The sequence below is a fragment of the Rhinatrema bivittatum genome, chromosome 4, assembly GCF_901001135.1.
Source record: "Rhinatrema bivittatum chromosome 4, aRhiBiv1.1, whole genome shotgun sequence".
Lineage (NCBI taxonomy): Eukaryota > Metazoa > Chordata > Amphibia > Gymnophiona > Rhinatrematidae > Rhinatrema > Rhinatrema bivittatum.
In genome coordinates this window covers 87,434,950-87,458,696 of record NC_042618.1, presented here as the reverse complement: position 1 = coordinate 87,458,696, position 23,747 = coordinate 87,434,950, and the positions used below count along the sequence as shown (strand labels likewise).

The following is a 23,747-nucleotide window of genomic DNA, read 5'->3' as shown; positions in this document are numbered from 1 at the left end:
TCGGGATTACCTCGTCTATCTGATGATCAGTTAGCTCAGCTAAATCTTACCCATTCAAACCCCGGGAGCTTCAGTTTGCCATAAAGACGGCCAAACCTTTGAAGGCTCCGGGCCAGGATGGCATCCGGCTGAGTTTTATAAGATTCTTTCCTCCCAGGTAGTGCTGCCTTTGGCAGCAATGCTTAATGATCTTATTGACCTTCCGGCCTCTCCTTTGTACCGCAACATAGCGTATATCACAGTCAAACCCAAGGATAAGAAGGATCCCACCCTTCCAGAATCCTATAGACCGATTTCCCTTCTCAATTTTTTTTTTAATTTTTCCCTTCTCAATTTTGATATAAAACTCTTAGCAAAGGTTATGGCCACTTGCCTCTCACGTCTCCTTCCTGGTCTTATTCATGAAGATCAGGTTGGAGCCTCTCTTAAATCATATTCGGGGCAATGAACTTATAAAAGGGATTTCTCCTCGCCCTGGTGAATCTGCTCCATATAAGTTAGTAGCTTTTGCTGATGACTTACTGGTTCATCTTGGGAGGCGCTAGCACAGGAGTTGAATGTTTATGGTCCTTTGGCCAGTCTTAAATTAAATATGGGCAAATCCTTGTTCTTATTGACCATGCCTGGCTCCCAAAATTGGATACCTGCTGATTGTCCTATCCCGCCTATACACAGAGCACTAGATGTTGCACAGAAATAGAACGTAGAAATAACCATAGCAAAGACAAAATTCTGAAATGAGTTTATCTTGGAATAAAACATTTAAGTACACTCTTTAGATGGTAAAGTAGGAAAAGTTTTGAGTGCTACACTTTAGCATCTGGTAAAGAGTTCCAGAACGCAGGTGCTAAAGACTGAATGTATGCAAATCTATCTCATGCATATTTATTGTGCATATCCTGAAAACCCAACTGACCTATCCTGCTAAATTTGAACATTGCTGGTTAGGTTGTCAAGTTATCTGGGAATGATATTTAAAGACTATTGCTGATTAGTGGTTAGATTGAAAAGAAAAAGCATGCATGAGGGCCGCATGGTGCAAACCAGAGTCTCGCACCAAGTCCCCGAAAAGCTAAATAATGTTGTGGGGCTGTAGGCCCAAGAAGCTGCCTGCCATCTGCCCTTCCTTGTTGGTACTTCAACGTTTTAAACATTTCTCCCTCCTCACCCACCAGAGGCTGGCGAGGAGCTGGGGTCTTGGGCACAGCAGTGGGAGCTTGATGCCCAGCTCCCCGCCTGCTTTCAGGGTTTGGGAGTGGGGAGGAATGGAAATAAAGCTTTTAGTAGAGGTGAGAGAGGAGGGGGAAATGCTGAAAAGGCTGTGGCATTACAAATATTTTTTTTATTTTTTTGTGTGGGTGGGGGGGGGGGGGGGGGGGGAGGAGATGGCAGGCTTATTGGGTCTAGAGGTCCACAACTGTAGATATAGATATTTTGGGCCTCTGGGATCTTTGTGGTAAGGAAAGATCGCTTGATTAGGCTGTGTGGTTCTTGTGCAAGCTTTTTTTTTTAAACCGCCATTTAACTGTCTATGTCTGTGGTTGTTTTATCCAGGAAGCTCCTGCTGCTTGCTTCTGAATGTCAGCCGAATAAGTTATTTGGTTATTTTGGCTTTCTCCCAGAATGCCCCTGAAACGACCTACTTATCTGGCTAAAAGCTTAATATAAAGTGCCCCAATATTCAGAAACTTTTGATTTATCTGGCTTCTGTGTATGTAATTAGTGTGAGTAGTAAAGATGCAGGATGTCTTATGATGTCTTTCTGTGTTCTTTGTAGGCTTGGGTGCCTGGGATCACATATGCAGTATGCGAGTGAAGCCCTTCAGAAGAATGCAGGTCTGCTTCTCCTTTAACTCTCCACCAATGCCTGAGCATCTCTCTTCCTGCTGTTTTTCTCTGTTTTTGCAGTGTGTATGTGTCTCTCTGTCCCCTGGCTGTTGTGTGTGTTTGTCAGAGGCAAGTCATATGAAGGTAAACGAGCGTGCCATCCACATCTTGTGGGGAGTCAGAAAGCTCATCTAGCACTTTCACGGAAAAGCAATTCAGCATAGATAGAGGAGGTATCCAGTGCGCTGCCAGACCTTCTGCTCAGTATCATCTTCATACATCCTACCACACCAATGTTGCCATTTTAGGCTGCTAGGGACTTCTGGACTTTTTCTGCCTCTTCTTAAAGATAATTTTTTTTTTGTGGTGTGGATTCCTTGTTTTTATCCATAATGCTGCTTCTTTACCCCACGTCCCTTGCAATTCAGTTACTTGGACATTATATTTGACATAAGCTACTTTCCTCTCTTTTTGTCCTCTCTCATTCCTTAACAAGTTATAGCCCTCATGAGACTCATAACCATGTTTCCAATTCCATCTCTACCATTAGGGCATGCAGGTCTGGGATTTTATTGCTCAGACTATGAACATTTGTGGTCATAGGAAGGGAGAAGTGTTGATTGTTGGAGATTTTAATCTCTCAGCTCACAGTTCAGATCTAAAACATGTTTATTAAATTACCACTTGCTAAAAGTAAAGTTCTCTGTTACTTATTAACTGTCAAATACAATGATTATAACATTTTTACAATGGGTAAACCCCATCCCCTTGCACAGATACCCCCTAAATAGTCCCCAACATACTCCCACACCCAACTCAATCTGTTCCATATCACACAACCCTAAACCCACAGCATCCATCCCATATCACAAAAACATTCAACACACTCACAACATGTATAAGTGTTTCCACTTATCCCTCAAGAAATCTCTTCACATGGTTAATACACAGCTCCCAGAGTAGAAAACCACTCAGAATAATCCCAAACATTCATTAGCCCTCAATGGGCAGCCCCCAGCAAGTCCAGTTAAATCATATCCCACATCTCTGTCCTTTTTAGAGCTTAAAAAGTGCGTGTTTAACACCAGTCCGTGTTTGTTGAAAAAGTCCATGAGCTTAAGCAAGACACGCTTCCTCGATCCTTCAGAAATTCCTAAGGGGTTCTAGTCGTGAGGATGTTGTAACACTTAATCTCCTATTTCTCTTATAGCCCCCAGGTTTGCTGCGAAAACATTTGTAGGCAGACAAAGCAACCCACTGACAAGATATCTTCACTCTCTTTCCAACCTCGGAGTTTGCTTCCAAACACTTAAAGGCAGGACAAAAGCACCACTTAAAAGATATATTCGCTCTCCTTCCCACTCAGAGGATAATCTTCCTCGGCGCACTCTATCAAAGCCATATTATCCAACTGTGCCCAACAGTGTCCTCTCAATGGACCCAACGCTGCAGCGTTTCAGCAGCCTATAACTGCCTACCACAGGGGAGCATCTCAAACAGTCTGAAAACATAAAAGCATACATGCCACCAAACAGATGCAAAACCAGTCATACCAAACCCCCTTTATACAACCCAAACACTTACCCACATCGCAATTTCACCACAAGCCACCGTTAATCTTTCCAGTCTACACGCGAGCGTGAGCGTGCTCCATTTGGCTCCTCCCCCCAACCAGATGCACAACAGCGTGAATGCTTTCCCTTCTCTTCCACTTATGCAAACATCAGGTTAAACAACACACCCCCCTTTTTTTAAATTTTATTTATTTTTAATTTTTATATACCGATGTTCCTGTATAATATACATATCACACCGGTTTACAAGGAAATAAAACTGTCGCCTCATGGGCGGTTTACATTGAAACAAATAAAAAGGAGCCCAAGGAACTTAGAGAACAAACATTTATTTATTTATTTATTTATTTATTTATTTAAACATTTTTATATACCGGCATTAGTTGTGGACATCATGCCGGTTTACATCAAAACTGGTAAAGTATGGAAGTTACATTTTAACAGGGAATTAGAAACTGAGAGGAGGGTAAATAATTAAATAGGATAGACGAGAAATAACAGTAACATTAACATTAACATGGTTCCTCGGTGTGAACGAGGAGAGAGGATAGCAACATATGGTTCCTCAGTATGAGGAAGATGGAACAGACGCAATGTGGTCTATTTTTTATTGGAGGAGGTGTGAGTTTTTATTCTGGGTAGGCATGTTTGAACAACCATGTTTTCAATTTCTTTTTGAAGTTGTTCATACATGGTTCAAGGCGTAGGTCAGGCGGCAGTGTGTTCCAGTGAGTGGGACCTGCTATGGAAAGAGCACGGTCACGTGTAGAGGTGAGATGGGCTGCTTTAAGGGAGGGCACAACTAGGGTGCCTTTATTGGTCGTTCTAGTCGGTCGATTGGACTGGGTGGTTGTGAAGGGTAGGTCTAGCCAGTTGGAGTTGTGGGTGTAAATTGCTTTATGCATTATGGTGAGTGTTTTGTAGATAATACGAGAGGCTATGGGGAGCCAGTGTAGGTCTCTGAGTATAGGGGTGATGTGGTCATATTTACGAGAGTTTGCAATGAGTCTCGCTGTAGCATGTTGTAACATTTGTAGAGGTTTGATGGAAGAGTAAGGGAGTCCTAGAAGAAGAGCATTACAGTGGTCTAATTTGGATGATATGGTGGCCTGTATGACTGTACGAAAGTCTTGGGTGTGAAGAAGGGGTCTGAGTTTTTTAAGTACGTTGAGTTTGAAAAAACAGACTTTGAGAATGGAGTTTATGTAGTTCTTCATGCTTAGTTGGTGGTCAAGGAGAACTCCAAGGTCTCTCACGGCTGGTTGTGTTGAGAGGAGGTGGAGTTTGGAGGTACCAGATGGCAGAGGTGCAGGGGCAGCGTGAGGTGAGATGAGTAGAAGTTCAGTTTTGTTCGTGTTGAGGGCGAGGTGTAGGTTGGTGAGCAGGGAGTTGATGGCGGTAAGGCATTTCTCCCAATGTTCTAGTGCGTCAGAGATGGAGTTCTGGATGGGGATGATGATCTGAACATCATCAGCGTAGAGGTAAAACTTGAGATGGAGATCAGAGAGGAGTTGGCAGAGGTGGGTGATGTAAATATTGAAAAGGGTGGATGAGAGAGATGAGCCTTGGGGGACTCCCTGTTGGAGGGGTTGTGGTGTGGTGTCTAATTGAATTGCAATAAAGAACTATTCTATTTTATAAAGAACTATTTTATAAAGAATCCATTAACCTTAAAACTATAGAACATATTGCATTTAAAAGAATATATGTAGACAAACAATTGATTTAATAAATCTTATTCTTTTTCTTTTTAACCTTTAATTGTCGTCCTAGATTCCTAAAAGATCCTCATTATCTTAATCTTAAACCACGCAACTATACTCAGTCTCACACCTGCCCCCTACTACAACCTTCCTATACCTAAAATATACCCCCCAAAAAGTATGATAAACTCCCTTCCAACCCACTGTCTTATAAGGACCCACTGAGACTGTAATACCCCATTAAACCTCAAATCTACCTATAATCATGTTACTGGACAAGGGGCTGCCCCCAACTACTCAACTACATCTATAGGAGAGCATTCCACTCAACTTCCTTGTTGAGACCCGCCAGGGCTACAGCATTCCAATGAAAGATATATCGCTGTTCTTTGACAGCAACATGCTGTCAAAATCCCCCCCCACCCCATTCAAGAAAAAAGCTGTTCCAAAATCACAAAAGTTAAATCTTCAGTCGAATGGCCCATTGTCTCCCAGTGCATGACAGACGGGGCATCCTGTCTGTTACGTCGAATATAGCTGACATGCTCTTGAATACGAACCTTCAATTTTCGAGACAACTTGCCAATATAACATAGACTACAAGGACACCAAATCAAATAAATCACCCCACAGGAATCACAAGTAGTATAAGATCGTAAATTGAAAGGAAGCCTATTAGGCAAGGACACATTCTCCCCATTAAACGACAATGAGCACACACTGCACTTGCCACAAGGAAAATAACCCCTTTGTGTTACTATTACTGAATCCTTAGACTTTGCCGAATGTACCAACCGATCCCTCAGATTAGGCGCCCTAGAGAACACAAACAATGGACTGTCTTGAAACAATGAATGCAATTGTAAAACCCCCCAATGTTTCAGAATACTCTTACGAACCATCCAAGTCTCAGGGGTAAAAGGCAACATACAAACCAATTTTGCTTGTGCTTTAGACCCTAGGGGGTCTAACAACAAGTCATGATTCGCCCTACGGCCTCTCTTCCATGACTGTTTAAGCACCTGCTTAGGATACCCCCTATTCCTAAACCTACGGACCATTTCCTATGACCTGTCCATATTCTCAGCTGTAGAGGAATATAACTTCCTCAATCTCAAGAATTGTCACACGGGTATATTCTGCTTCAACTTTGGAGGATGACAACTACGAAAATGCAACAGTGTAGTACGATCAGTTTCTTTCCTAAAAATCGAGAAATTAAACCCTTCTACATCATGAGAGATAGAAATGTCAAGAAAATGTATCACTGTAGAGCTCACTACCGAGGAAAACTGTAGATGAGGATTCTGTCGATTGAGCCATAACAAAAATTCATCTAACGTAGTACGTGAGCCTAACCAAAGAAGAAGGATATCATTGATATAACGTCTCCAGAGAAGTATCTGCTGTTTATATAGAGATGAAGCAAGGACCTGCTCCTCAAACTTCCCCATGTTTAATTGGCAATATCCGGGGCCATGGAGGCTTCCATTGCCACCCCTTTAATTTGTTTAAAGTAGCGATCCCTAAAGCTGAAGAAATTCTGTTTCATCGCCCAGGAGGTCAGATCAACCAAAACCTTTGTGGGAACCCTACAGGAGTCTGGTCTCTGTTCAAAACATTCTTGAACTATATCTATGGCTTCATCTTGTGGGATGTTGGTATATAGTGAGGCCACATCAATAGTCACCATCAACAAGTTCGATGTAGGAATCATAAGATTATCTAAGATCTTAATTATGTGGCCCGAGTCTCTAATATAAGACTAATCTTTCCACAAATGGTCGCAAAAACCTATCCACAAACACTGAGAGTGGTTCTAGCAATGATTCTCTAGATGAAATAATAGGTCTATCTGGGGGCTTAATCAGGCTTTTATGGATTTTCAGTAATACATAGAACACCGGACAAACCAGATATTGAATCGTCAAAAAGCCCAATTCCTTCTGTGTAATCCAATGCGCTGAAAAAGCCCTCTCCATCAACTGATCTATGCTGACTTTCAATTCAAATGTGGGATCCTGTTCCAGTTCCTGATAAAAAAAAAAATCCCTATTAGCCAACCGGGATTCAATTTCCGCAATGTAATCTATAGTGTTCAAAATAACGATAGCAACCCCTTTGTCAGCCGGTTTGATTATTATATTATCATGACCCTGGAGTTGTTTGATAGCTTTCCTCTCAGATTTCAAAAGATTATCACTCACACCAAACACTAATCTCTTGGGATTGATATTTCTTAAATCCTTTTCAACTAATCCCAGGAAGGTAGAGATGACCGAATCAACTGGACCCGGGGGACACCAGGACGATTTTGGATGTACTATCGAAGGGTCACCCCCATCCTGACTTTGATCTGCAAAAGCAACCTAAGTCTCAAAGTATGAACAAACCTCTGTATGGCTATATATAACTGAAATTTATCTACCTGATTAGTGGGTGCAAAGGAGAGGCCCTTCTCTAAAACAGCTGATCCGAGGTCAGCGCCTTCGATGACAGATTCACCACTGCAGAGTCCCTGGATATTGTGATCTGGTTCGAGGTCGATAATTCTCTAGATATTCCCGTCGTGGTTTCCTCATACCCTGATTGTTGCCTGGGCCATTCTGCTGCTGTCGTACCGTCCCCCCCTGAAATTGTGGATGTACCTCTGTTTGAACTAAAAAGCCGATGGGACACTCATACCCCCCCTACTTACACCCATACTCAAATGCTCATCCCTTTTTGCTGGCTTATCTTTCTCATCCCCTGAGGAATCATCTGAAGAAGTTAGAAAAGTGACCTTTTTCTCCTTAAAACGAGACCCTCCCAAACCCATGCACTGATAAACTGACCCCTTTTTATAAGCATTCTCGTCTCTCAATAATTTGGAATGTTTAAACTTCTGCAATTCAATTGCAAAATTCTCCATCTGTATTTTAAGGTCTTTTTCAAAACTCTCGAAAGTCTAGATTTTTCCAGGGCTACCTCCGTGTCTAAATCCACTTTATTCTGTTGTGCTGAAACTTGAGCTTTTTTAATAATCAAAAGCATTAAAGGGCACATTTGTTCAAAATCATATTCCAATCACATACAAATTCCACATCTTCACTATACAACAGAGGTTCTTTTTGGATGCGTAATCCCCTAGACATTCTTTGTGCTCTGCAGTATTCTATGAGAGTCCCCTCATGTAGTTCTTTTCGAATTAGCAGTTTATTCAACTGTATAATCTTTTCCCAGGAAAAATTGGATGGATTACCTGCTGACTGAGTTTTTGGGGGATATATTTTAGATATAGGAAGGTTGTAGTAGGGGGCAGGTGTGAGACTGAGTATAGTTGTGTGGTTTACGATTAAGATAATGAGGATCTTTTAGGAATGTAGAAGGACAATTAAAGGTTAAAAAGAAAAAGAATAAGATTTAATAAATCGTTTGTCTACATATATTCTTTTAAATGCAATATGTTCTATAGTTTTAAGGCTAATGGATTCTTTATAAAATTTTAAAAAAAGGGGGGTGTGTTGTTTAACCTGATGTTTGCATAAGTGGAAGAGAAGGGAAAGCATTCACGCTGTTGTGCATCTGGTTGGGGGGAGGAACCAAATGGAGCACGCTCACGCTCGCGTGTAGACTGGAAAGATTAACGGTGGCTTGTGGTGAAATTGCGATGTGGGTATTTGGGTTGTATAAAGGGGGTTTGGTATGACTGGTTTTGCATCTGTTTGGTGGCATGTATGCTTTTATGTTTTCAGACTGTTTGAGATGCTCCCCTGTGGTAGGCAGTTATAGGCTGCTGAAACGCTGCAGCGTTGGGTCCATTGAGAGGACACTGTTGGGCACAGTTGGATAATATGGCTTTGATAGAGTGCGCCGAGGAAGATTATCCTCCGAGTGGGAAGGAGAGCGAATATATCTTTTAAGTGGTGCTTTTGTCCCGCCTTTATGTGTTTGGAAGCAAACTCCGAGGTTGGAAAGAGTGAAGATATCTTGTCAGTGGGTTGCTTTGTCTGCCTACAAATGTTTTCGCAGCAAACCTGGGGGCTATAAGAGAAATAGGAGATTAAGTGTTACAACATCCTCACGACTAGAACCCCTTAGGAATTTTTGAAGGATCGAGGAAGCGTGTCTTGCTTAAGCTCGTGGACATTTTCAACAAACACGGACTGGTGTTAAACACGCACTTTTTAAGCTCTAAAAAGGACAGAGATGTGGGATATGATTTAACTGGACTTGCTGGGGGCTGCCCATTGAGGGCTAATGAATGTTTGGGATTATTCTGAGTGGTTTTCTACTCTGGGAGCTGTGTATTAACCATGTGAAGAGATTTCTTGAGGGATAAGTGGAAACACTTATACATGTTGTGAGTGTGTTGAATGTTTTTGTGATATGGGATGGATGCTGTGGGTTTAGGGTTGTTTAGGGTTGTGTGATATGGAACAGATTGAGTTGGGTGTGGGAGTATGTTGGGGACTATTTAGGGGGTATCTGTGCAAGGGGATGGGGTTTACCCATTGTAAAAATGTTATAATCGTTGCATTTTACAGTTAATGAGTAATATAAAGAACTTTACTTTTAGCAAGTGGTAATTTAATAAACATGTTTTAGATATGAGCTGAGAGTATAGACTGTCTCCTTTGTTGGGGGTTTCATAGTTATTTTGTATTATAGACTGTCTTCCAGCGTTTTATTTGGTGTCTTATTGTGGAGATTTTAATCTGCCAGACATAGAATGGAGTATCCCTTCTGCAGAATCTACCAGAAGTATATAGATAATCAATGCCCTGCAAGGGGCTCTGTTCAAACAATTGGTAAAGGAACCCACGAGGGAGGGAGTTATACTTGACCTAGTTCTCACTAATGGGGATAATGACTCTAATGTTTGGGTGGATGCCATCTCTGCACCAGTGATTATCAAACGGTATGGTTTATCATCGCAAATAGGGTACAGAGAAGTCACACAAAGACTCAAGTTTTGAATTTCAAAACTCCGGACTTCGTCGAAATGGGGATGTACCTGGAGGTAGAACTAGATGACTGGGAGAAAATGAGAGGTGGAACAATAGTGGACCAAACGAAAAGGAGCCAATTATAAGAACAACAAATCTTTATGTTACAAAAGTAAACAAAAAGTATGAGAAATAAGAAACCTATCTGGTTCTCAAAGAAGGTGGCTGATAAAATAAAAGCTAAAAGAACAGCAAATACTATAAAGGATCCCAAAAAGAGGAACACAGAGAAGAATATATGGTGAAGCTGAAGGAGATGAAGAAAGAAATATAGAAAGCAAAAAGCCAGGCGGAAGAAAGGATTGCCAAAGTGAGATGAATAAAACATTCTTTAGATATATCAGAGAAGGGAGAAAGATCTGAAGTGGTATAGTGAGATTGAAAGGTGACAAAGATCAATGGGTGGAGAGTGACGAAGAAATAGCCGAAAACTGTTCAGATCATGCGCCACATGGTGGGATGGGCAGACTCTTGATGAGAGCTGAACAGAGAGAAAAGTCCCACTCTCGCTCCTTGTGACCTTGGCAAGTCACTTTACCCTCCATTGCCTCAGGTACAAACTTAGATTGTAAGCCCTCTGGGGATAGGGAAATACCTATAGTACCTGAATCTAATCCACTTTGAAGCGCTGTAAAAAGTGCAAAAAGCAGAATATAAATCTAAATAAAGAAACGACCTGGAGTCTCTGGACTGTCTTTGGACTGTTTTATAATCTGTTTTGTTTGTCATTTGTCCCCAGAAGTTCTTATAAGTGTTTGATCTGTGACATATCTTCTATCTATCTTCTATCTGTCGTCTTATATATAAATAAAAATGTAAATGTTCGTTTGTTCAAAATCTTAACTCTCCAAAAGTTCTTCACCGATTGCGTTGAAATTTTGACACAACGTTGCATTCGATTACGTGTGTGTTTTTATATACCTATATTATATAGATGTCACACCTGTGATAGGTAAAAACATGCTTTTTTGGAAAAACAGCGCCATCTGTTGGACGTACAAGCAACACATGCTATCTACAATATAAATGGGCTCTGACCGACGGCCTGCAAATGCGCAGTAGAGAACAGCTCTACCGCGCATGTGCGGACCATAGAGCTCTGTGCTACGTGCTGGGTGTCACAGAGGGGAGGAGGAAAGGGCAGACGAGTCGCCGCTCCGAGAAACAGCTCAGACCGTTCCTCCCCCGCTGGGGAAGGAGGGAGGGAGTAGGGACTGCCGGACACTTACACACAGGAGGAGGAAAGGGTAGAAGAGTCGCCGAGCCAGTCCGTCCACCGCAGGGCAAGGGGGGGAGGGAGTTGGGACGGCCGGAGCAGAGCAAATGCAGTAGAAAGCGGCTGTGAAGAGATCACAAGCAGCTGCAGCCTGCAGCAGCCAAAGCGCCAAGAGCTGAACAGAGAACAGCTCGCCCTCCTCCCCCGCCCCCTGAGTCCCGCAGATAAGGAGAAGCCAAGTAAATATCCCGCAACTGTGGGGGGGGGGGGGGGGGAGGGGTAAGGCAGTGCTGTCAGCCCGCCTGTGGGTCTCAGCCGCCACGGGAAAAGTTTACATGGGCATCGCTCCACCCCCACTCCCAGCAAAGCACCGTGACGAAAGTGAAAGCCAGAGCCCTGCTCTCTCCTCCCTCTCAAGCCCCCGATCGGATTTCTTAAAGGCACAGGTCTGCCAGAAAGAGCAAAGTAAGCAAGGCAACGTTTCCCAAATCTGTTGCAGTGCCTGCCACCTGCCCTTTGCAAGGGGGGGGGACGACAGAGTGTTTTCCTCTCTCTCCCAGACACAACTGGCGTGGGAACTTTGCAAGCTCTTGCAAGTGCAGAGCAAAGACTTAGGTGGGGCAGGGACAAAAATCCCGCCCGTTTTAACTGTGTGAGAGAGAAGTGTGGTAATGTGCACTGAAGGCGAGTGTGAGTGCCAGAGCGAGAGGGAGACTACGTGAGGGATTGTGTATGTGTGTGAGAGGGATTGGGCGTGTATGTGTGTGAGGGACAGAGGGAGAGTGTATGTGCAAGAGAGAGAGAGAGAGGAAGCCTATGTAGGGGGCTGTATGAGACAGAGATTCTCTAACCCCCCCCCAGCTCTCCACTTATAGGTTAGAGTGGAAGGGGTTCAGTGTAGAGGGGAATGGGAGAACAAAGGAGTTGGGGCCTGTAAGGATAGAGTGAAAGGGGTCTGAGCCTGTCCCTCCGCCATCGGGGAAGGGGGGAGGGAGTTGGGATGGCAGGACCATTACACCTTGCGAGATCCCCCTCGGCCACCGCTGAAGCTCCTACCACCACCGCCTCTGGCCCTTCGTGGTGCTGGGGGGGGTGGGGAGCAGAGCAGAGCAAAGACGTTGGAGGAGAGGGGACAAAAATCTCGCCCCTTTTAATGGGCTTAATGTCTTGGACTAAATATTTTACGATTCCATTTCAATGTTTCCGATTGCATTGTTAAATTGAATTTTCATAGATTTCGATTTATTTTCATTTGGATGTAATTATTTCGTGTGACTTTGCGTTGGAATTGAGCTGTGTCGTTTACCATACCGTTCATTTAGTGAGTATAGTTTGTTTTTTGTTTTTTCATTCTTTTTCATTTCTAGAATTATGCGGTTTACATCTAGACACAGATTGCTTCTCACATGGACAATTATATGTTGCGTGTTCTAGAGTCGGCAAACCAGACAACCTCTATATCTGCAGACAATGGAACAACAAAAAATATTGTATACCCACAAGCATTGTGAAATGAACCATATTCGAAACGTGCGCTTTCTCTTTTCTTTCTTTTCCATTTAGCCAGACTGAGCCACAGCAACGCATGGCCGGGTACAGCTAGTTATACATAAAAATAGAGCTTTTCATACTTTCACATAAGCTGTAGTCAGGAGTCATTTTATTAGTGTATGTGTGTGATCCAGACTTCAAGGCAAATACTTCATTCCTCTACTTAGTCCTTGAGTGCCACAAACAGGTCAGGTTTTCATGATATCTACAATGAATATACATGAGAGAGATTTGCATGCACTGCCTCCATTGTATGCAAATCTCTATATTCATTGTGGATATACTGAAAACCTGGCCTGTTTGTGGCACTCGAGGAAATATAGTAGGACAGTTTGACAAACTGAAGAGTAGTAAATCAAGTAGACTGGATGGTATACACCCTAGGGTTCTGAAAGAATTCATAAATAACATTTCAGACCTATTATAATTAATTTGTAACCTATCGTTAAAATCATCCATTGTACCTAAAGACTGGAAGTTGGCCAATGTAACCCTGATATTTAAACAGGGTTCCAGGGGAGATCCAGAAAACTATGGACTGGTGAGCCTGACTTCAGTGCCAGGAAAAATCATGGAAACTGGTATAAAGAAAAAAAATCACAGAACATTTACATAGACATGGTTGAATGGGACACAGCCAGCATGGATTTACCAAAGGGAAGTCTTGCCTCACAAACCTGCTTCATTTTTTTGAAGTGGTTAATAAATATGTGGATAAAAGTGAACCGGTAGATGTAGTGTATTTGGATTTTCAGAAGACATTTGACAAAGTTCCTCATGAGAGGCTTCTAAGAAAACTAAAAAGTCATGGGATAGGTGGCTATGACCTTTTGTGAATTGCCAACTGATTAAAAGACAGGAAACAGAGTAAGATTAAATGGTCAGTTTTCACAGTGCAAAAAGGTAAACAATGGAGTGCCTCAGGGATCTGTTCTTGGACCGGTGCTTTTTAATATATTTATAAATGATCTGGAAAGGAATACAACAAGTGAGGTGATCAAATTTGTGGATGACACAAAATTATGCAGAGTAGTTAAATATCAAGCAGTCTGTGATAAATTGCAGTAGGATCTTGTGAGACTGGAAGCTTGGGCTTCCAAATGTAAGATGAAATTTCATGTGGGCAAAATAACCTATGCTGTAGTTACACGATGTTAGGTACCATATTAGGAGTTCCCACCCAGGAAAGAGATCTAGGCGTCATAGTGGATAATACATTGAAATTGTCAGCTAAGTGTACTTCGACGGTCATAAAAGCAAACAATGTTACGAATTATTAGAAAGGGAATGGCAAATAAAATGGTGAGTGTCATAATGCCTCTGTATCGCTCCATGGTGAGACCGCACCTTGAATAGTGGGTGAAATTCTGGTCGCCGCATCTCAAAAAAGATATAGTTGCGATGGAGAAGGTACAGAAAAGGGCAACCAAAATTAGAAGAGGTATGGAACAACTCCCCTATGAGGAAAGGCTAAAGAGGTTAGGGCTGTTCAGCTTGGAGAAGAGATGACTGAGGAGGGATATGATAACCCACTCCTGTGGGAAGAAAGTTCTTGCCAAGTTGCATCAAGCAGTGCTCCTATAAATTGCAAAAGAGTTGATGGGCTCAAGTAGGACTTGTGGAAGTTGATGACAAACCCTATTTAACTCCAACACCTGGACGGTTCTGCACACTGATTCTGTGGCACCTTCCCAAGATGTGCTCTTAACCAACCAATTGTCCAGGAAGGGGAATATTGGCACTCAATTTGCATAGAAGCTTTACCACTGCTGCAATACTTTTAGTTACAACATATGGGGCCAATGCTAGATTGAAAGGTAGTACATGATAGAGGTGGTAATTTTTACTACAAATCATATTTTCTGTCACCTAGAAATCTCTCTATGTGTGGGTATAAGCATTCTTTAGATCTAGCGGGCATAGCCAGTCCCCTTTTTCCAAAAAAGAAATATAAGTGCACAGCGAAACTATCTGAATTTCTTCCTCATGAACTTATTCAAGGCCTTAAGGTCTAGAATGGGATGGAGCTCCCTGTTTTCTTTGGGATCAGGAAATACTTAGAGTAGAATGCCTGCCCTCTTTTTCCTGGTGGAACAGGCTCAGCTGCACTGGTCTCTAAGAAGATGGAGAGCTCCGTTTTCCGCAATCCCTGAAGCTGTGATATCCCCTCCAAGAAGTTCTGGTGGGTGATTTGGAGGCATGTCCATTAAGTATAGTATGTACTCTTTTTTTGTATTATGCTGAGGACTTAAGGATCCTAAATTATACTTGACAAACAGTTTATGTTAAACCTCAGCCTGCCTCAGACAGGAAGGATCTCTATCTAGCAGAGGTCCTAAGATCTTGACTATATTGTTTACTCTAGTTTTTCCCTTTGTTAAACTGTAAACAAATCCAATATGGTTATTTACTATGAAGGTCGGTATAAAAAACTGTTAAATAAAATAATAATAATATATTCTCTATGATCCAGTCAAAACCTAGTCTCAGATTTTGGCTGAGCTACTGGCTGTGGCTTTGAGGCCCTTTGCTGCCTAAGGTGAATGCAAGGACTCTGCTTTTGTTGGGACTAGTGGAGTGGGGATAAGAGGACGTCATCTCTTCAGCACTCTACTTGGATACCTCCTGATTGAGAAGGATGGGTCTGAAGTGGCAATGGAAAGAGTTTGAAGTGTTGCACTGTGATCCTTAATCCGAGTCACTACTTCCTTGACCTTTTCTCCAAAGAGATTCTCCCCATTGTAAGGCACATCAGTGAGTCTTTCCTGTATATCCAGTTGGAGGTCCAAGACTCACAGAGAAGTGAATCTGCAGGCACCAATACCCACTTGTAGAGACTTGCGATGCTATGTATTTCCCACACTCCATATACTTTGTCCACCAGTGCTTCAAAGTCATTGCTCTATTTCAGAGAAAGCTATTCTGCTGCTTCTTTCACATTTTTCAAAATGTCCCCTATGAAGAGCTGATAGGGTGCTGTTTGAGCACAGCTCCCTAAAAACATTTACTCCCAAGAGAGTATAGAATATAAGAATCCTTCCTGAGAAGCACTAAGGAAAAAGGGTCCTTGACCTCTTGGTTTTCTTGACAGCAGATTCAACAATGGGTTGGTATGACAGCTACTGCTTCTAGAATTCTAGAGCCTTCTGGACATGATATATTGCATCTACCTTCTTTGTCAGTGAAGCCAGAGAGATCTCCCACACCACCTCATCTGTGCTTCCTGAAGAATTTCATGGGCTGGAAACGCTACATCATCCTTTCCCTGTACGTACCAGGATCAGTCCAGGACACCTGGGTTGTGACTCCGCACCAGTAGATGGAGACAGACTAAAACTTGTGGGCGGAGCCATATATGCCCCTGTGCCAGTCACAGCCCCTCAGTCTTACTCTGTCTCCAGTAGATGGTGCAGGTCCGGTCACAGCCCTGCCTGCCCTGGTTCTGGTATTCCGTCAGGGTCGGTTCTTTTTGTTTTGATTTGTTAGGCCAGTTTAGGCTACGGGTTCTATTTGGCAATAATTTTCTAAATTGTCCCTAGGTCCCTTTCGCCCTGCCTCCCAGGGGGGTTGTGAGGTTTCTCAGGGGACCACCCCCCCTGGTTGAGGCCGCTGCTAGGGTCGAGGACCCAGCTGGCCTAGTAGCAGCGTCAGGGGTGACACCGGGGAGCCCGGTTCACTCACCCCTGCTGGATTAAGGGCTCCAGGACCGTGGACAGCGACAGGCGTTTTTGTTAAAAAAAAAAAAAAAAAAAAGGTTTGTGTTTATTTCTGTGCCGGCTCTCTCTTGCTTCGCGTCGCCACTCGTGGGGGGGGCGCCGCCGACGGGGGGAGGCCGAATTTTTTAATTTTTCGTCGCTCCTGTTGCCCCGTTTTCGCGCCTCTTCGCCGGCATGCCTCGCGGCTCGTTCTGCCGGGCCTATGGCTCGGCGCGCGTGCGCGCCTGTGCGCAGCTTGTCTTCCGGGCGGAGAGGGGTCGTCTGGGGCGCCTCGGGGGGCTCGTTCGCGCCCGCGCGATCGTCTCCGCGCGAGGGGGGCGCCGTAGACAAGCCCCAAGAGCTTTTCACCCGCTTAGCGCGGGAAGTGGCGGCCATTTTGGCCACGGGCCGCGAAATGGCGCGGGAAAACGGCAGGGGCCTTCGGCCTTGCCTCCGCGCTTATCCCCCGCAGCGGATCGCGGTCGGAGGGGGTCCCTCGGGGGACACAGGGTCCCCGGGGGATTCCCGCTGATTTTTCTTCAGATTCGAGCTCGCTTTCGGAGGACCTTGCGCTTTTGTTGGCGCAAGGTCCTGAAATACAAAAAAAGCAAGGCGCGGCCGGAGTGAAGCTCGCAGGGCTCCAGCCACCGCAGAAGAGGCCCAGGGAAGCCTTCCGGGGTCGCGGAGGGGCCTCAGGGCGCCTTGCGTGGGAAGCGGCCTCCACGTGGCGTCCCACAGGAGGCGGACACCGATTTCTCCCCTGAGCGGACGCTGATTCCCTGAGGAGACCCAGAAGGGACCCGACGATGTGGGAGCGGACGGCTCCGCTACGTCCGGCGTAGGAAAAGGCTCACAGGCAGTGGAGGGAGACGATCCCAAGTGGTCTGGCTATTCCGTAGGGATGAATTGCCCTCCTCTAATTCCAGCCATTCTCCAGGAACTGGGAATAGACCCCCCTCCGGCGGTGGTTCGTCAGGAAGCGAACATGGATCCGGTCCTGTTAGGCCTCACGGGTCCGGCAGTTGCTTTTCCGTTCCATTTTTCTTCAACGGACATCATGTTCCGGGAATGGGACACTCCGGAGTTAGGTTTGAAGGTCAGCAAGGCATGGACAAGCTTTACCCGCTCCCGGAGGATGCGCTGGACCTTCTCAAGTTTCCCAAGGTGGATCGGCGGTTTCGGGCGGTAACGAAGAGATCTACTATCCCGGTTACGGTGCGACAGCTCTTCGGGACCTTCAGGACAGGAAGCTGGAGGTACAGCTCAAGAAGATTTTTGAGAGTTTCAGCGCTAGGAATTCGGGCCGCCATGTGTACGAATTTCGCTTTGAGAGCTGGCTTACGCTGGGCTCAGGTCCTCCAAGCCAATGCGGATCTTTCGGCAGACGAGGCAGCGCAAGCGGATAAGTTGGAAGCGGTAATAGCATATGGCGCAGATGCACTCCACGATCTGCTGCGCACTTCGTCTAGATCCATGGTGGCGGCTGTCTCGGCGCGCCGCCTCCTGTGGCTACGCAACTGGGCGGCGGATGGCTCTTCTAAGGCTTACCTCGGGGCGCTGCCATTCAAGGGTAAGTTGCTGTTTGGCAAGGAGTTAGATGATTTGATGGCTTCCCTGGGGGAAAATAGGGCTTTCAGGTTGCCCGAAGATAGATCCAGGTCGCGGCCTTCCTTTGCAGCCAGGTCCCGCTTTCGTGGGCCCAGGAAGGCGCGACCTCAAAGGTCGTCGGGGCACTCGTACAGGTCTTCCTCCTCCCGTAACCCACAGTGGCAGCAGCAGCAGTCCTTTCGTGGGAGGCGCTTTGGTAGACCAGGGGGTGCCCTGGCCATCACGGCTCCCAAATCTTCACAATGAAAGGGGGTCGGCCCTTCTCCCCGCCGCAGCCCTCAGCACGCCGTCCCAAACGTCGGGGCGCGGTTGCTGTCCGTTTTACGAGAGATGGGCCGGAATAACGTCGGACCAGTGGGTCCTCACTGTGATAAGACCACGGCTACGCGTTAGATTTTGCTCGCATTCCAGTGGTCAAGTTCCTTGTGTCACCCTGCAAGGCTCCCGAGAAGAAGGCGGCGGTGCTAGACACCATCCGCCGCTTAGAGGACTTGGGAGCTATCTCCCCCGTTCCTGTCAGCCACACGGCAAAGGCCGTTACCTCCATTTAACTTCATCGTACCAAAGAAGGACGGCACGTCCCGACCAATTCTGGATCTCAAAGGGGTGAACCGATGCCTTTGCGTGCCTCGCTTCAAAATGGAGACGATCCGGTCAGTCATCGCCGCGGTCCGGCCAGGCGAGTTCCTGGCCTCCCTGGACCTCACGGAGGCGTATCTTCACATAGGCATTCAGCCGTCGTTCCAACGCTTCCTCAGATTCTTCTGCATTCTGGGTCGGCATTACCAGTTTCGGGCGCTCCCGTTTGGGCTCGCAACGGCCCCTCGTACATTCACGAAGGTGATGGTCGTGGTGGCGGCGCAACTGCGCCGAGAAGGTCTCCTGGTCCATCCTTACCTGGACGATTGGTTGATTCGGGCGAAGTCCGAGGATCAGTGTCGGATGGCGGTGGCCAGGGTCCTCCATCTGTTGCAGTCCCTGGGATGGGTGGTCAACTTCAGCAAGAGTCATCTGACACCCACGCAGACCTTGGAATATCTGGGAGCTCTTTTCGACACGAAGCAGGGCAAGGTGTTTCTGTCGCTCGAACGGATGGGCAAACTGCAAACTCAGGTGCAGCGCTTGTTGTCTCTTCGCCAGCCGCGGGTCTGCGACTACCTTACGGTCCTAGGGTCTATGGCTTCCACGCTGGCGCTGGTGCCATGGGCGTTCGCTCATCTGCGACCCTTACAGTCATCCTTGCTTTCTCCCGCTGGAAGCCGGTCTCGGAGGACTTCCATTTACCCGCTTCCTCTAGCGGGACACGCGAGGTCCAGCCTGCGGTGGTGGCTGGACCCCAGTCATCTTTCCGCCGGAGTCTCTCTCCTGGTGCCCAGTGGACAGTGGTGACCACGGATGCCAGCCTCTCCGGTTGGGGAGCGGTCTGCCTAGGGAGCTCAGTTCAAGGCCTATGGTCAGTGTCGCAAGCCCAGTGGTCTATCAATCGCCTAGAGACCAGGGCGGGCCTCTGGCCCTGCAGGCTTTTCTACCATTGCTGCGGGGAAAGGCAGTCCGAGTGTTGTCGGACAATGCGACCACCGTGGCATACATCAACCGGCAGGGGGGACACGGAGCCCCCAGGTGGCAGAAGAAGCTCAGCGCTTGATGGCCTGGTCGGAGCTACATCTCAGCAACCTCGCAGCGTCTCACATTGCGGGAGTCGACAAACGTGCAGGCGGACTATCTCAGCCGTCATCGTCTGGATCCCGGAGAGTGGGAGCTGGGGGACGAAGCGTTTCTTCTCATTTGCGAACGTGGGGGGTGCCCCACATGGATCTGATGGCCACGTGGCACAACGCGAGGCCCCGCGATTTTACAGTCGACGTCGAGAGCGGGGGGCAGAAGGCGTCGATGCGTTGGTGCTTCCCTGGCCGACGGATGTGCTGCTCTACGTGTTTTCCCCGTGGGCCGATGATCGGCAAGATTCTACGGCGCATAGAGTTGCATCCGGCCAACGTGATCTTGGTGGCACCGGAGTGGGCCTCGCCGGCCGTGGTTCGCAGACCTCGTACAACTGGCAGTAGGCGGCACCCCTTCGGTTCCAGGGAATGGCGGCCCTACTCCATCATGGCCCCGTCTGTTTGGAGGATGCGGATCACTTCTGTCTCGCGGCATGGCTTTTGAGAGGAATCGACTGAAGAGCAAAGGTTATTCAGATGCGGTGGTGGCCACGCTACTGCGTTCCAGGAAGCAGTCGACGTCTTTGGCTTACGTCCGTGTCTGGGTGGTCTTTGAGGACTGGTGCGTGCAGCGCGGGGTGGACCCCACTTCGGCTTCCGTCTCTGATGTTCTGGCATTCCTCCAGGCGGGTCTGGCCAAAGGTCTGGCGTGCAGTTCCCTACGGGTCCAAGTGGCGGCGCTTGGGTGTTTGCGAGGTAAGTCTCTGGCGCTTCACCCGGATATTGCTCGTTTCCTTCGGGGTGCTAAGCACCTTCGCCCCCCGTTACGTCTTCCTTGTCCGGCTTGGAACCTCAATTGGGTTCTCTCCGCTCTATGCACGGCGCCGTTTGAGCCCTTGAAACGCGCAACTCTTAAGGATCTCACTTTAAAAACGGCATTCTTGGTGGCGATTGCCTCGGCACGGCGTATTTCCGAGTTACAGGCCCTGTCCTGTAGGGAACCTTTCTTGCGTATCTCCGATTCGGGGGTTTCCTTACGGACGGTTCCTTCCTTTCTTCCGAAAGTGGTCTCGTCGTTTCACGTGAATCAATCGGTGGAGTTGCCCGCTTTTGCGTGCGGAGACTCCTCTGTTACAGAAGAGAGGGAGTTACGGAAGCTTGACGTGCGGAGATCCCTTCTCCGATATCTGGAGGTCACTAATCCGTTTCGGGTCACAGATCATCTGTTTGTCCTGTTCTCTGGACCAAAGAAAGGAGCTGCAGCGTCCCGCACAACGATCGCTCGTTGGCTCAAGGAGGCCATTGGTTCGGCGTACTTGGTGCGGGGAAAACCTCTTCCCGTGGGGCTGCGGGCTCACTCGACTCGATCTCAAGCAGCGTCTTGGGCGGAAGCTTCTCAGGTGTCGCCTCAAGAGATTTGTAGGGCGGCCACCTGGAAGTCGTTGCATACTTTTATCCGGCATTACCGGCTGGATGTCCGGGCTACCGATTCCGGGGGTTTTGGAGAGAGGGTTCTCCGAGCGGGACTCTCTGCTTCCCACCCTCAGTAGGTTGCTCTGGTACATCCCAGGTGTCCTGGACTGATCCTGGTACGTACAGGGAAAGGAAAATTAGTTTCTTACCTGATAATTTTCGTTCCTGTAGTACCAAGGATCAGTCCAGGATCCCGCCCGCAGTGCTGCGCTGAAGTAATGGAGAGTCCGCTCTGTGTTTTGATTTGCTCTGTTCCGCTTGTTCGCTCTCTCGGTTGGAGAGTCCGGTTCCAGAGGGGGTGTTTCTTCCCCGTTAGTTAGCGGTATCTAGTTTTGTTTACTTCTCTGGTTGTGTTCTACTTTGACATTCCGTAGGACTGAGGGGCTGTGACTGGCACAGGGGCATATATGGCTCCGCCCACAAGTTTTTGTCTGTCTCCATCTACTGGTGCGGAGTCACAACCCAGGTGTCCTGGACTGATCCTTGGTACTACAGGAACGAAAATTATCAGGTAAGAAACTAATTTTCCTTTGTGGGCTCCAAAATTGGAGGATGTCCAATAATATCTTAATTCTGGACTCTTCCTCTTTCTAGAATGTTAATGGAATGGGGCTTTTGTCATTCTCTAGATAAAGCCAGCAAAGAAGAGGTCCTCCAGAGGAGATGGGTCCAAGGGGTGACCTGTCAGCTCCTCCTGATCAGAAAAGTCTTTAGATCCGTAGATATACTCCCAGGAATATTCAATTCTGAACCCAGCTGATAAGTTGGGAGCAAGAATCTGGATCTTGCTCGGCAAGCAGATATGGCCTCGGAGAAAGGAGTACTTGTCTGATGGGTCTAGATCCTGATAAACTCTTGTATCTTAGGGAAGTTTCCTCCTCCAATAGGCTAGAAATTACCAACGGTGGCAAAGATCACTAATGTTGATTCCTGTATGGGAATCGGAATCTGTGCTGATCTGCCATAGCACAAATGCTCTGAATCTTTCTAAGGTTTGCTAGATATTCCTATCCAGTTCCTCCTCAAAGACTGAAGCCATCATGGCCTAGGAGGCACAAGTGGCAGCCATGACTTCCTGTGATACCAGAAGTGAATTAGCAAGGCCTTCCTTTAGACCACTGTACAATCTGTTGCTATGCCTGTTAACACTAAAGACTGTGTTCTTGGTGGCGATATGCTCAGCTCATCGCATCTCTGTCATGTCGGGAACTGTTCCTTCGGTTTACTCCAGGAACAGTACAGCTTCGCACCGTCCCCTCCTTCTTACCAAAGGTAATCTCGGAGTTTCACCTGAACCAGTCCATTTCCTTGCCGTCTCCAGATAGACGCAAGGACATGGAAGGCTACTGCCTCCTATGCTATTTAAATGTCTGTAGACTTTTAGTGCAGTATCTGGAACGTTCATAATCGGTACGCAAGACAGACCACTTGTTTGTTTTTTATGGGGGAAGAAAACAAGACAAAGCGGCTTTGCAAGCTGCCATAGCTCACTGGATCAAAGAAGTGATCACGGGAGCTTATGTGGAGGCAGGGAAGCCTTTACTCCTTCAGGTTAAAGCTCATTCCACTAAGGTCCAGGCAGTGTCCTAGATGGAAGTTAAGCTACTGTCTCCCGTCGACATCTGTCGAGCAGCGATGTGGTCTTCCTTGCACACCACCTCCAGGTTTTATCACCTGGACATCCAGATCCGAGAGGAAGCAGCCTTTGTGAGGGCAGTGCTAACCAGACCGCGGGCAGCCTCCCGCCCCGATCAGGAGTAGCTTTTGTACATCCCATGGGTCCTGAGTCCATCTGGCTACACGCTAGGAAATGGAGAAATTACTTACCTGATAATTTCGTTTTCCTTAATGTAGACAGATGGACTCAGCATCCCACCCACGGCTGCCCACGAACGGTACCAATGGCTTTTGAAGAGAATACTGAATGGCTGAGGTCACTGAGGGGTATATCTGGGGTGACGTCAGCTTTGAAACATGACTTCATCTGCTAGCAGGGGAGCACATATCCCATTGGTCCTGAGTCCATCTGTCTACACTAAGGAAAATGAAATTATCAGGTAAGTAATTTCTCCATTGGCTTCCAGAACCTCCCTCCCACATTTTCCTAGGTTATTGGTGCCCACATGTACCACAATAGCTAGCTCCTCCCCAGCACTGTCCATAATCCTATCTAGGTGACACGTGAGGTCCACCCCCTTCTCACAAAGCAGGCAAGTTACCAGGCGGTCCTCACGTCCAGCAGCCAGTCAGCTATCTACATTTATAATAATTGAATTACCAACTATGATGGCCGACCTAAGCCTTCCCTCCTGGCCTGGAGCAGTAGCCCAGGAGGGAAGGGTTGGGTGTTGAGTAAAAATATAATTTCTCCTGTTTGTCCTCAATGTATTGCCTAGTAACTTCATTGAATGTCCCCTAGTCTTCTCCCTTGGGCAGCTTGCAAGAAATAAAGAA

At 46.7% G+C, this 23,747-nt stretch overlaps 1 protein-coding gene across 1 annotated transcript in view; it reads left to right on the top strand.

The window, feature by feature from the left end:
- The window catches only part of COQ6 (coenzyme Q6, monooxygenase), a 128,543-nt gene that overhangs the window by 10,441 nt on the left and 94,355 nt on the right, over positions 1–23,747 (top strand). Inside the window, 1 exon segment of the mRNA XM_029598451.1 lies at positions 1,778–1,836. Within this exon segment, the coding sequence (XP_029454311.1) occupies positions 1,778–1,836 (59 nt within the window).